This window comes from Monodelphis domestica, chromosome 1 (genome assembly GCF_027887165.1).
Source record: "Monodelphis domestica isolate mMonDom1 chromosome 1, mMonDom1.pri, whole genome shotgun sequence".
Classification (NCBI taxonomy): domain Eukaryota; kingdom Metazoa; phylum Chordata; class Mammalia; order Didelphimorphia; family Didelphidae; genus Monodelphis; species Monodelphis domestica.
In genome coordinates this window covers 326,693,402-326,705,179 of record NC_077227.1, presented here as the reverse complement: position 1 = coordinate 326,705,179, position 11,778 = coordinate 326,693,402, and the positions used below count along the sequence as shown (strand labels likewise).

Genomic DNA, 11,778 nt, shown 5'->3' with positions numbered 1-11,778 from the left:
CTTTGACTTACCCTGTTTTTTAAAGAGCTTTCCCCTCACTAATTAGTTCTGTTTAAAATAAACATGCAATAAATATATAACACATATAGTCATCTAATCCATATTTTCCAAGTAACAGTAACAATGTATCCACTACCAAGTCACCTTTGGTTCATATCATGATAATTATAATCCTCATAATAGTAGTCAAAGAAAAGTTGCTATAAAAATCATTTAAATTTGTTAAGTTTATGTCTCCTTTGCAAATATTAGGTGGTTATATCTTCTTGGTAAGATAAGAGTGATACTTTCTTAAATCTAGTAGTGAAAATTATAAAAAATTAGCCAAGAGAGGGTAATTAAAATAATATAGACATTAAAAAATAAGCTAATTGGAATTATTTTAAACTAGGAAAAATGTAAAAATAAAGGTATTTATCTGGGTTTCCAGCAATATCCTACTCCCTCAAATTCCTGATCTCTTTAATTTAACCCTTTGGGGAAAATTCACTAAAGGAATTCTAAAAGATCTCATTGTTACTCCTAACCTCCCTTCAAACCTCACTCACAAATGGTTTAATTCTCTCTTACTCAACATTTATGTTCTCTTTCCGTCTGAAATATTTCCTAATTAATCTAAATATGTGATTTCTTCTGCATTCACCATTATAAAACTGTATCTAATATTCTAGGGTTTTTTCCATGTATTCCATATCCCTGAATATGACAACTGTTCACATCAGATCTTAGCCTAAAGCATCTTTACAGTAGGTGACTCAGTTTAACTGTTTTGTAATGTGCCACAAGTAAAAAAAAGGTCATTAACAAATCGGCATATATGGTCACCAAACCCATTTATGAAAATCATGGTAATATATTAAATGAAACAGTAGACTTTTTTGAAAAACTTATTATTTCTATGTTTAATGGAGATTTCAGATATTATCTGCTTTCTCATGTTATCTAAATAAAGACAGCTGAAAGTAACAAAAGATGAGAAATAGAGATTTTTTAGAGAAAGCCATAATATGTTAAATCAATAATATAGGACTAGTTATTTGTTAAAAAAAAAGTTAAGAAAAGAAATCAAGCAAAAATTTTTATGTCTTTTTTAATTTCTGTGAAAGAATTTCTATTCTTTTGTAAAAATCAAGATTTAGAGAGGATTTATTTCAAATCTATAAAAAGCAATGTATACAATGACCATAACAACAATGTAAATTTTAAAAATCATTAACAGAAATCTGAACACCGAATTATTTAGAAAACTAATAATGGTTCTAAAGATGACTTGGAGAAATATATTACTTTGCTCCTCTTAGCATAGAAGTGAGAACTATTAGGATAGAAGAGGTTCCTTTCTCAAATTTCTTGCTTAATTGTTTTGTTAATTTGTTGGGCATTTTGCTGTTGTGTTGTAACAGGAGAGTTCAATTTTCAATTGAAGTGAGGTGAGAGTATATTTCCAAAAATTCCTGTGATAAGTCATCAATAAAAATTGTTTTCTAAACTACTTCATGAGCTCTAAAAATACCTGCATTATATAAAATTAGAAATATGTTATACTGCATTATATAAAATTAGAAATATGTTATACTGCTACTTATTATCAGCAAAATTTGATATAAGGCGGATTCATCTTGAATTTTGAGGAAGCTTACCATTTCAAGTTCTAAAAGGTTATTATTACAAAGATAACTAGGATTTTACTTTTAAGGCACTCTAGTGGAACAGGGAATAGAGTATTTGAACCCTTATTTAAAAAGATCTGGGCTCAAAAGTGGCCTTAGATTCTTACTTGCTGTGTGTCCTTGGGAAAATCACTTAATTTCTTTCTGCTTCAGTTTCTGATCAGTAAAATGAGGATTATAATAGAACTTACTTCCTATGGTTGTTGTGAATGAGATAATGTTTATAAAGAGCTTTATAAACCTTAAAGCCTATAAAATGCTAGCTATTATTATGGCAAGGACTATGACAATGGCACTATAACAAGGCTTTCTATTTGTATCCTACTACAGGACACAGAGTAAACAATAACTTCTTGCTGATGGACTGATATAAAATTTTATAGAACTTTAACTAGATTTTAACTTTTAACTTTTAACTAAAAAAGTAGTGCAATAGATAATTTTGCTAATAAAAGTGACATGTCAAAAGGGATACATTAAGTAGACTTTTAGAGTATTTGCCATTGTTTCAATATCTTGAATCTGAAAATGAAACTAATTTCTTTAAGTGAAAATTATCATGTTTCTGGTCATTCCATTATAGATTACTTAAAAGAATCGCTATTCCATTTGCTATACTAGAGAGCTTAGAAAATCTTAGAAATGCAAGAACTAGATAGTTTAGTCACATCAAAATATATATATATATATATAATTGAAAACTTAAGCTTAAATAAAGCTTTTAAGAGTCTAATTTAGTATTTGTAATTAAGATTAAAACCAAAGTTTTAATTAAGTGATTTTAGAAATGTGCTTAGATATAAGATCCATATATTTTTATTTGGTTCTTTTGGTGTTTTTTAAAACCCTTATTTTCCATCTTAGAAACAATCCTGTGTATTGGCTCCAAGGCAGAGAGTGATAAGGGGCTAGGCAATGCAGCAAGTCCTGGGAAACAGCAAGGAAGTGTCTGAGGTCAAATTTGAAATCAAAACCTCCTGTCTCCATAGGCCTGGCTTTCAATCCTCTGAACCACCTAACTGCCCTCCTTTTGGTGTTTTAAAAGTCAAAATGCTAAATCTCAAAAAAGAAAGAAAGAAAGAAAGAAAGAAAAGAAAAGAAAAAAAAGACAGCAGGTTTTCCTAAATTCCTAAAGTTTCAAATTTAACAATTAAATATATCGTGATACTTTTAATTTGAATCTGTTTGTCCCTAAGAAAAGTCATCTCATTTATCAAATTTTATTGGGGACATATGTCATCTGTATGGAAGAGAAAGAAGAAAAACAATTCTTGATGTATTTGTGGTAATACTCAGAATGTTTAAATGGGGCTTAAGGTAAAAGTATTAATAGATAATAAGGATGAATAGGAAAATGAAAAATTTAACATCAGGCCATTTGTCAGTAAAAATATGTCAAGGAGAGTTAGTGTAAGCATAGGAAAATGATCTAGCTCAATAGATATGCAGATAAGCAAATATGAGACAATTTGAAAACTATCAGAAAATTAGGGAAAACTAATGAGCTGATGATGGGGAAGTCTTCCCCAAAGAGTAGGCTGTCATTATAGTATCTTGAAGGAAGATAAAGAATCTGAGAAATATTGATGAGAAGAGAACCCATTCTAGGAACATGGGACAGTTTTTACAAATATATGGAGATAGAAGATAGCACGTCAAATTCAAGGAAATGTCTTAGAGCCCATTAGATTAGTAGAAAAATAAACCTGGGAAAATAAGTTGGAGCCAAACTGGTATAAAAACCTAGAGCTAACTTTTGGGGGTTTTAAGAAGGAAAGGTAGGGAAGGATTTTCTTCCTTCTCTTTTTTCTTAACTTATGAGAAAACCATGTTTTCTTGGTTCTTTTTCAGGGGCAAGTTTAAGGTAATAGTGGACCACATGAGTGAAACAGAGAACAGTCAGCTCTAACTCAAATACTCCTACTAATCTTTTAATGAATTCTTATGTTTTTAATATAGCAAGATTCTACTTAAAACTTAAAAAATTCTTATCCCATTGTATAATTATTTAATTTGGTTACAACAAAATATTATGATTTATTATACTAAGAGCCAAATTTCACCACTGACATGTAACAAAGACTTTCAAATGAACATTAAAGATTCTTCACAACCCTGAAAAGCACAAACTCACTCTTTGTGCTTTTTAAAAGTTTTCCAGAATTTGGAGACAATCTTTGTTTTTGTTTTGTTTTTCTTTAGGGGAAAAAGTTTCATGCCATTAAATGTTACCTGTTTACACTGATTACTGGTAAGTACATAATATTTCTTTTAGGGAAATTTTTATGATGCTTATGAAACAAATATGAACAAAGGCCTATCTTTTTAAAACTTCTTTAAATAAAATGTGAAGAAGTTATTTTTTAACTTCCTTAAAAAAGACTCCTCTTATAACACTAATTTCTTTCATTCTACCTATCTGAACATATTTTGACTATTTTGAACAACTCACCTGAATAACTTTATAGAAATAGGCATACTGTCGAGCTGTATTTTTATATTGACTGAAGACATCATGTATAGCCTGTGTTGATTGAAGATGTTGAACTTCATCTTCTTCAAAATAGAGAGGGGTATCATATTCACTGGGAAGGGTCTGTATGTATGGCAGCCAGAAAGAGCTAGGATTTGCTCGTTCACATAAAAGATGAAATGCCAGTGTGATGTTTCCCATAGCTTGAAGTATTCGGTCTTGAGAATATAAGGCCCCTGAATTAACCCAAATGTAACAGTTATAAGTTGAATGTATTTCTAAAAAGCTCTTAATAAAAGGCATATGAATTCAAAAGGATCTAATGGTTCCAATGAGTCTAAAAAGTATTGAAAAACTTAAGATAATTTGCATATTTTGTTAACTTAACACTTTATCCCTTATTATACCACATTTTAATTTATGTAGGGAATTCCGGGAAAGGAAATTCATTCCAGTTATGCAGATCTTCAATTTATGTGAAACTTAGAGAGTAGCCTGGAGCACAGAGAATGTCTAGGGTCACACAGCCAGTATGTATCAGACAGGAATCCAGGCTGCTTAACTCCAAGGCTAGCCTTCTATTCACTGCCCCAAGTTGTCCCTTCATATTGTATTGTTTGTTGTTTTTTTTTTTAATTTTTATTAACTACTGGTACATTTTTACAAAGAACATTATTAAGGATTTAAAGAATATTTTATACTTTGGTAATAATAAATTAGAATTTGTGTGTGCCCCTATACACACTCAATCAAGTAATTTAATATTCCAGAATAGATAATTTCCCATATACATTCAAACAATTTAAAATGTTTCTCACCCAATACTGAATTTTTAGCAGATTCAACAGTCATTAACAATTTTCGTGGGACCCATAAAAATAATTCTTCTGCCTGGAAAAGAAATTAGATCATTTAAGCAGCATTATCAAAACTAATAATATATAATTTACTTTTAGTTATAAATCTATGGGCATATATAAGCATATGCCCATACTTCATAACAACAATGCCCATAACTAAATTTCAACACACATATACAATGCAAAATGGTCAGTAGTTTGTCTTTCTATGCCAACAGATTTAAAAATCAGGAGAAGGAAAAGATTTAATATACATACATAAAGATATGTATATATGAGTGTGTATATATTTTATACATATACAATTGAATGCATATATGTTATATGCATATGAGCATGTGTATACATATAAATATGTTCAAAATATCAGGTAAAAGAAAATAGAATCAATTTTAATTTAAATAAACTATTAATTGCTGTCTATGGGCATAGCACTGTACTAGGTACTAAAGCTACAAAGGTAAGATACAGTTCTCCTGTTTTAATGGAGACTATAGTGTAGTTTGGAGGTGGAAAATCTGAGAAAAGTCAACAAACTTCTCTATACTTGTTTCTTCACCTATAAAATGAGAATAATTTCCACTATCTACTTATGGGGTAATTGTGATATTCAAATAAACTTATGTATATATAATGTACTTTTGAACTAGAAGTGGATAATAAATAAGTAGAGACTATAATCAATGTAAGTTATTATTGCTACTCCTAATAGTTCTCAATATGCATATATACATAATTTAAAATATAAGTTCACTGAAGAAAAAGTCTTTAACATATATGATCAGTGATTAGCCTAAGGCAGAATACTTAACACATATTTATTGATAATGCATAAGTCGTGACTATTTTATTATATTTCTTAAATATTTCTCTTGTATTATTTAACTTGTATTTATGTCTTTTCTTTCTAGTTAGCTCATATAACCAGTGAGGACAAAAACTATGCGTTATCTAACACCTGCTTTCTACCTACCGGTCACAGGGTTTAATGCTATATGCTTAATTTGCTGCTCAATATCTATGAAGCTGGTGCATATCTATCTACAATTGGATCCCAAGCATCCAATCATGTATCTAACAAGTTCAACATAGCCCACTTCAGATTTGAGCAAAACAATCTTTAGCTAACAGGTAACACACATAATCCAGCAAGTTCATAAGGTCTAATCATCTGCCTACTACTATTATAATTGCATGACTACCTGAAATCAGATGTTATAAAAGTAGGAAATCTATTTTTTCCTTACATATGCTAAAAATCTTTTCTTGTACTGATTCATTAGTTAAAAAATAATTTAAGTATCTATTATGTACAGAGTACTATGCTATAGTATATGTGCAGGCTATGTTAATACCTTTGCTAAAAGTAATAAAATTAGTTCTACACACTGGAAGATTAGTATTGTTAAAATAGGAAAAAAGCAAAGAACATGATGAGATTAGTATTTTGAAGAAAATCCTATCATCTGCAATCCTTTAATAAAAAGTTATTTCTCTTCATTAAAAAAATTAAATTTTAAAAGCCATCTTATTTCTGATTTCACTGCAATTGGAGTTGTCATCATAATTTTACAAATAACTTTGCAAAACTTTGCAAAAGCTTAATTTCATATTTTTGGTATATTCATATCAAGTATCATTACAACTGATGCTCTCTCCATAATTTTCCAAGTAACTTTGAAAGAGTTCATATTTCTGGCGTACTCCTATTATCAATTCCTAAACTCACCTTGATCTCTCTTGTTGCTCTCAAACCAAAGCCTTCTTCTTTGAAGTTAACCAGCTCAAAACCATCAGTGGAAGCTCCATTTGCAGCAGCCCATTTTATTAGATCAGGGAAATAATCTTCTCTTTTTCCCTCAAAGGTAACTGAAAGACCTAAATTCACCAGCAGTTTATAAGACAAAGAAATAAGGGAAACTTTTAGACCCAAAGTAAACATTGCATGATTTTTCTCAGATTAACAAAACAATCTGTGAAACAAAACTGGAAATAGTTATGTCCTTGTTCTCTCTGAAACAGTTAAAATTACTCTCCAATTTGGCTTATAAGTAAATGAATTGAAACTTTAAGAAACATTTATTAAATACCAATTACATGAAAAGCACTGAGCTGGGTACTTCTGGGAGACGAAGATTTAATGGCACAGTCCCTGTCCTCAAGGAGCTCACAACCTAAGAGAAGGAAATTATAACTACTATGTCATAAAATGAATGTCTGTAGAATTGTCAAGTACTTCTCTGGGAGAGAAAAATTAAATAAAAATTCTGAATTCTCTACCCATTAAATGAATTTTTACTGACAGAAGAAGAGTGGGAGGACAAGGAAAGAAAAAAGTCTCTTAAAAAGAATACTCTGGGGGCAACTTAGTAGCTCAGTGGAAGAGTGCCAGACCTGGAGGCAGGAGACCTGGTTCAAAGCCAACTTCAGACACTTCCTAGTTGTATGACCCTGAGCAAATCACTTAATTCCAATTGCCTGGCCCTTACTGTTCTTCTGCTTTGGAGCTGATACTTAGTTTTGATTTTAAGATAGAAGGTGATGGTTAAAAAAAAAAAAGATGGGGGCAGCTGGTAGCTCAGTGGATTGAGAACCAGGCCTAGAGACGGGAGGTCCTAGGTTCAAATCTGGCCTCAGACACTTCCCAGCTGTGTGACCTTGGGCAAGTCACTTGACCCCCATTGCCTAGCCCTTACCACTCTTCTACCTTGGAGCCAATACACAGTATTGACTCCAAGATGGAAGGTAAGGGTTTAAAAAAAAAAAGAAAGAATACTCTGTAACCCTCCCCCAAAAAAGATCTAAACATTTCCCAAAGGCTCAAAGTGCTGTCTCCCATATTTCTCGCTTATTTTATATAATTCATTATCATCATTTGTATAGAGAGCAAAATGGAGGAGCTGAGAGGATGAGTCTGCATCAAGCTTTAGGTTAGAGGTAAGAGGTGGGACTTGAAGGGAAGTCAATAACTTGTTACCTGACCATAACTGTATCTAAAACCTAGATTTAAATAATAAACAGTACTGCATCTTTTGAAATGAGTCAGGCTTTTTTGAGTGTTACAGAGTAGCAAACAATCGCTTTGGTATGTACTTTAGCAAATTACATCTCTTGAATTAAATGTAAACATTTACTAAGGGGACTAAACATTTACAATAGGGACTAATATTAATCCCTTTCGAAAAATAAAGTTAAATAAAATAGAATATATGGCCTCAGGGAGCTTAAAATGAACAAACTAGGGTTACCTGTTCACCAGGAGTCTCTGAATGTATAAAAAATTATTTTAATCATTAAACTGCAGTCACCAGGAAGTTAATCAAAGATCTGGGGTTTGTTGATATCTGAATTAGACTTTGTATTCTTTAAAGAAGCAAAGGGGAGAATTAATGTAATTATATGATTATTCAAATTAATGAAAATGTTATTTTTGTCTTAATCACTATAATAAACTCAAAAACATTTTGTTTTGAAGAATCTACTCTTACACTTCTCTGTATTTCACTGTAAGGGAACTCTAAGTGTGAAGAAGTGGATTCTAGTCTTTTCTCTGCTACTTACTCGTAGTGTAACCCTGGGGAATTCATTGAGCTTTCCTGAGCTTCATTTTTCACAAAGTGGAGATAATATTTATACTACCTACCACATAGGGTTGTTGTGAAAAAAGCACCCTGGGCACTGGACTTGGAGTCAGGAAGACCTGAGTTCCAAACCCACCTCAGACCCTTACTAGATGTGTGACCCTGGGCAAGTCACTTAACCTCTCAAAGTCTCAGATTCCTCATCTGTAAAATGATAATAATAAAGACTGAAGTATTTGCCTCAGAATTGCTGTGAGGATAAGTAAATGAGATCAAATGTGTAAAAGTGTTTGCAAACTTTTAGGTAGTATATATAACTATCAGTTAACCTATATCAGGGTTATTTATTTGGAAGAATCTTTTATTATTGATGTGAGTTATAATTATTATATACAAAAACCTTTTTATAAATGTGAGTTATGATTTATATTAGCCTAAACATACAACAGTCTTAATAGTTCTTAATGAGGAGATATCTGGATTATTCACAAAATATTCATGAATTTTAGAGAAAAATATTTGAATGCCTCCTATAGGAAGCTAAGTGCTTAGAGATGAAGATAAACAGCTCTACACTGGTTAAAGATAATCCTTTATATGAAGAGCACATTATGTAGGAAAAACAGATCTAAACAAATAATTATTTTTTTAAAAATATCTCTTTTCTGGTAGTTATTTAACAAGTATTTATTAAGAGCTTACCATGTGGGGGGCAGCTATGTGGCTCAGTGGATTGAGAACCAGGCCTAGAGATTGGAGTCCTAGGTTCAAATTTGGCCTCACACACCTCCTAGCTGTGTGACTCTGGGCAAGTCACTTAGCCCCCATTGCCTAGCCCTTACCATTCTTCTGCCCTAGAACCATAAACATTAATAATTCCAAGGTGGAAAGGAAGAGAAAGGAGGTGGGGGGGAGAGGAGGAAGGGGATGGAGAGAGATTTATTGATTAAGGTACAAAAGGATCAGGTTATGAAGAGCTTTAAATGTCATAAAGAGGACTTAATATTTTATCTTAGACATAACAGGGAGCCATAAGAGCTCATTAAGCAGAGGGGTAACACAATTAGAACTACTCTTTAGAAAAATCATTTTGGAAGCTAAATAGAGAGATGCTTGAAGTAACAGGTATTGCAATAATTCAGGTGCGAAGTGATGAAGATCTGAAATTGGCTTGTGTTAGTGGAGAGAAGGTCCATGCTCATGAGATGTTGTGGAGGTAGCATTTGGCAATGGACTGGATATGTGGGATAACTCAGATATGAAACTGAGAGGTTTCAAGCAGTGTAATTGGAAGGATAGTGGTCCATAATAGCAATACAGAAGTTCAGGAAGTTTCAGGAAAAAATAATTAGTTTTCTTTTGGGCAGGTTGATCGTGAGATGCCCAAGAATCAGTTGGTAATGAATAACTAGAGATTAGGAGGCAGATTATGGCTATAGACCTGGGAATCCCCTGCATTGAGATGATAACTGAACCCACAGGAATTGATGATATCACTAAATGAGAGAGATGAGAAACACCCAGGGCTCAGTACAGAGAGTAGCCATGGTTAATGGGCAAGCCACAAATGAAAAAACAACAAAGGAGACTAATAATGTTTGGGCAGAGAGGAGGAGAAAGCAGTATCATCAAAATGAGGAGAGAATCCAAGACAAGGTAATTGAAAATGTTGAATGCTACAGAGGAGTCAAGGAAGATCAGTATAGAGAAAAAGCCATTAGATTTAGTTTTTTAGAGATTATCTATGATTCTATGTACAGTATATTCTTTCTAAATTTAGAATTCCCTTATATCCTATAAAATAAAGTCAAAGCATCTCAAAACCAAAAGGAACTATGTAAAAGCTATCCAGGATAATCTCCATATTGCTTCTATAACATTTCTGAAAGATGGCTATCCATCTTTTTAACTGCAACAAAGGAGCCCTCAAAAAGTTTCATTAATTCATTAATATTTTAGTACAATATGTTCTAACAGATTTAAATAATACACTACTATATTATTACTATAAGACTACTATAACATTTTTAAATTTACCTTTTTGTTTTTTGCGGATTTTCTCTACAAGAGCCCGAATCTGTACATATTCTTCCCATTCTTTTCCAGGGCCAGGTGTTGGACTGCTACACTCTGGAAAAAAATAAAATAAATTTAAAAAATCAAGGCAATAAAAAGTTGGGTAACTCTTGGAGGAATTCATTTTTTGAAGGAAGAATTTTTTAAAGATACTACATTCAGAATAAACAACTCCCAGGTTATGAAGTGCGCTACTTCTAGAAGTACATTAACTCTGAAGGAAAAGAATATGACAGGTGGTTTTCCCCATAGAGAAGAGTTCTATGTGTCTCAGGGCTAGAGTGTCCACACTGAGGTGTTGGATAAAATCCAATTTTCAGCTTTCTTTTTCCACATGAAGTTCATTCTTTGACCAATATCTTTCAGATATTAGCCTTTTTTCTCCTTTCTCTTCATCCATGCCTAGGTCTTTGTACTGAATAAGGACAGGGATTAGACATGATTTCACTGCATAGGGAATTTCAAGGTACAGAAATTCTCTCTACTAATGCAAGACAGCACCATCTCTGTAACTTATAGTCTTAAAGAATTGAATAGAACAATGCAAGGTAAGTGACTTGTTCAGGTCACACAGGAATTATGTGCCAGTGACAAGACTTGAACCTACCTATTCCTGGTATTGAGACTGGATCTCTATCCAGTATGCATACCTCTCACTGTCTTTTATATCTGAATAGTCACCCAGAAATCACAAATACTTGCTTTGTGTTTATAAAAACCATTATCTATCAAGTTTTCATGAAGTTAATTCTCAATTGTTAATAGCTGGCATTCTCTCAAAATGATTTTTATTAAGCTTTAGAAAGCATTAGATCTTGTGATCAATAAATGTACCTTCCCAATTATATTTTGCTTAGGACAACATTAAAATGAATTTGCTCAAACTATGGCACATGCCAAGTAACAGGATAGAGGTCCTGGGAAGTAGAATGGAAGGAATAAGAATGCAGGGTATACACTAGAAATAAAGTGGATAGGAAACAAAGTTACAAATAAAAATATGTCATGGGAAGGTCCATAAAGTGGGTAACTCACATGAATACTGTAAAACTGGTCATGGTTATACTTTTTATTCTAATTACTAAAAAAAATCAAATAATACTTTTCAAGTCAGAATG

At 32.2% G+C, this 11,778-nt stretch overlaps 1 protein-coding gene across 4 annotated transcripts in view; it reads right to left on the bottom strand.

Moving 5' to 3' along the window:
* The window catches only part of SETD3 (SET domain containing 3, actin N3(tau)-histidine methyltransferase), a 110,003-nt gene that overhangs the window by 72,818 nt on the left and 25,407 nt on the right, over positions 1-11,778 (bottom strand). For all 4 annotated transcript variants that reach the window (XM_007473604.3, XM_001367773.5, XM_007473603.3 and 1 more), the window contains 4 exons: positions 10,622-10,714; positions 6,733-6,881; positions 4,962-5,034; positions 4,123-4,379 (listed from right to left, as the gene is read on the bottom strand). In XM_007473604.3, the coding sequence (XP_007473666.1) occupies positions 4,123-4,379; positions 4,962-5,034; positions 6,733-6,881; positions 10,622-10,714 (572 nt within the window). The remainder of the gene's footprint in view (positions 1-4,122; positions 4,380-4,961; positions 5,035-6,732; positions 6,882-10,621; positions 10,715-11,778) is intronic.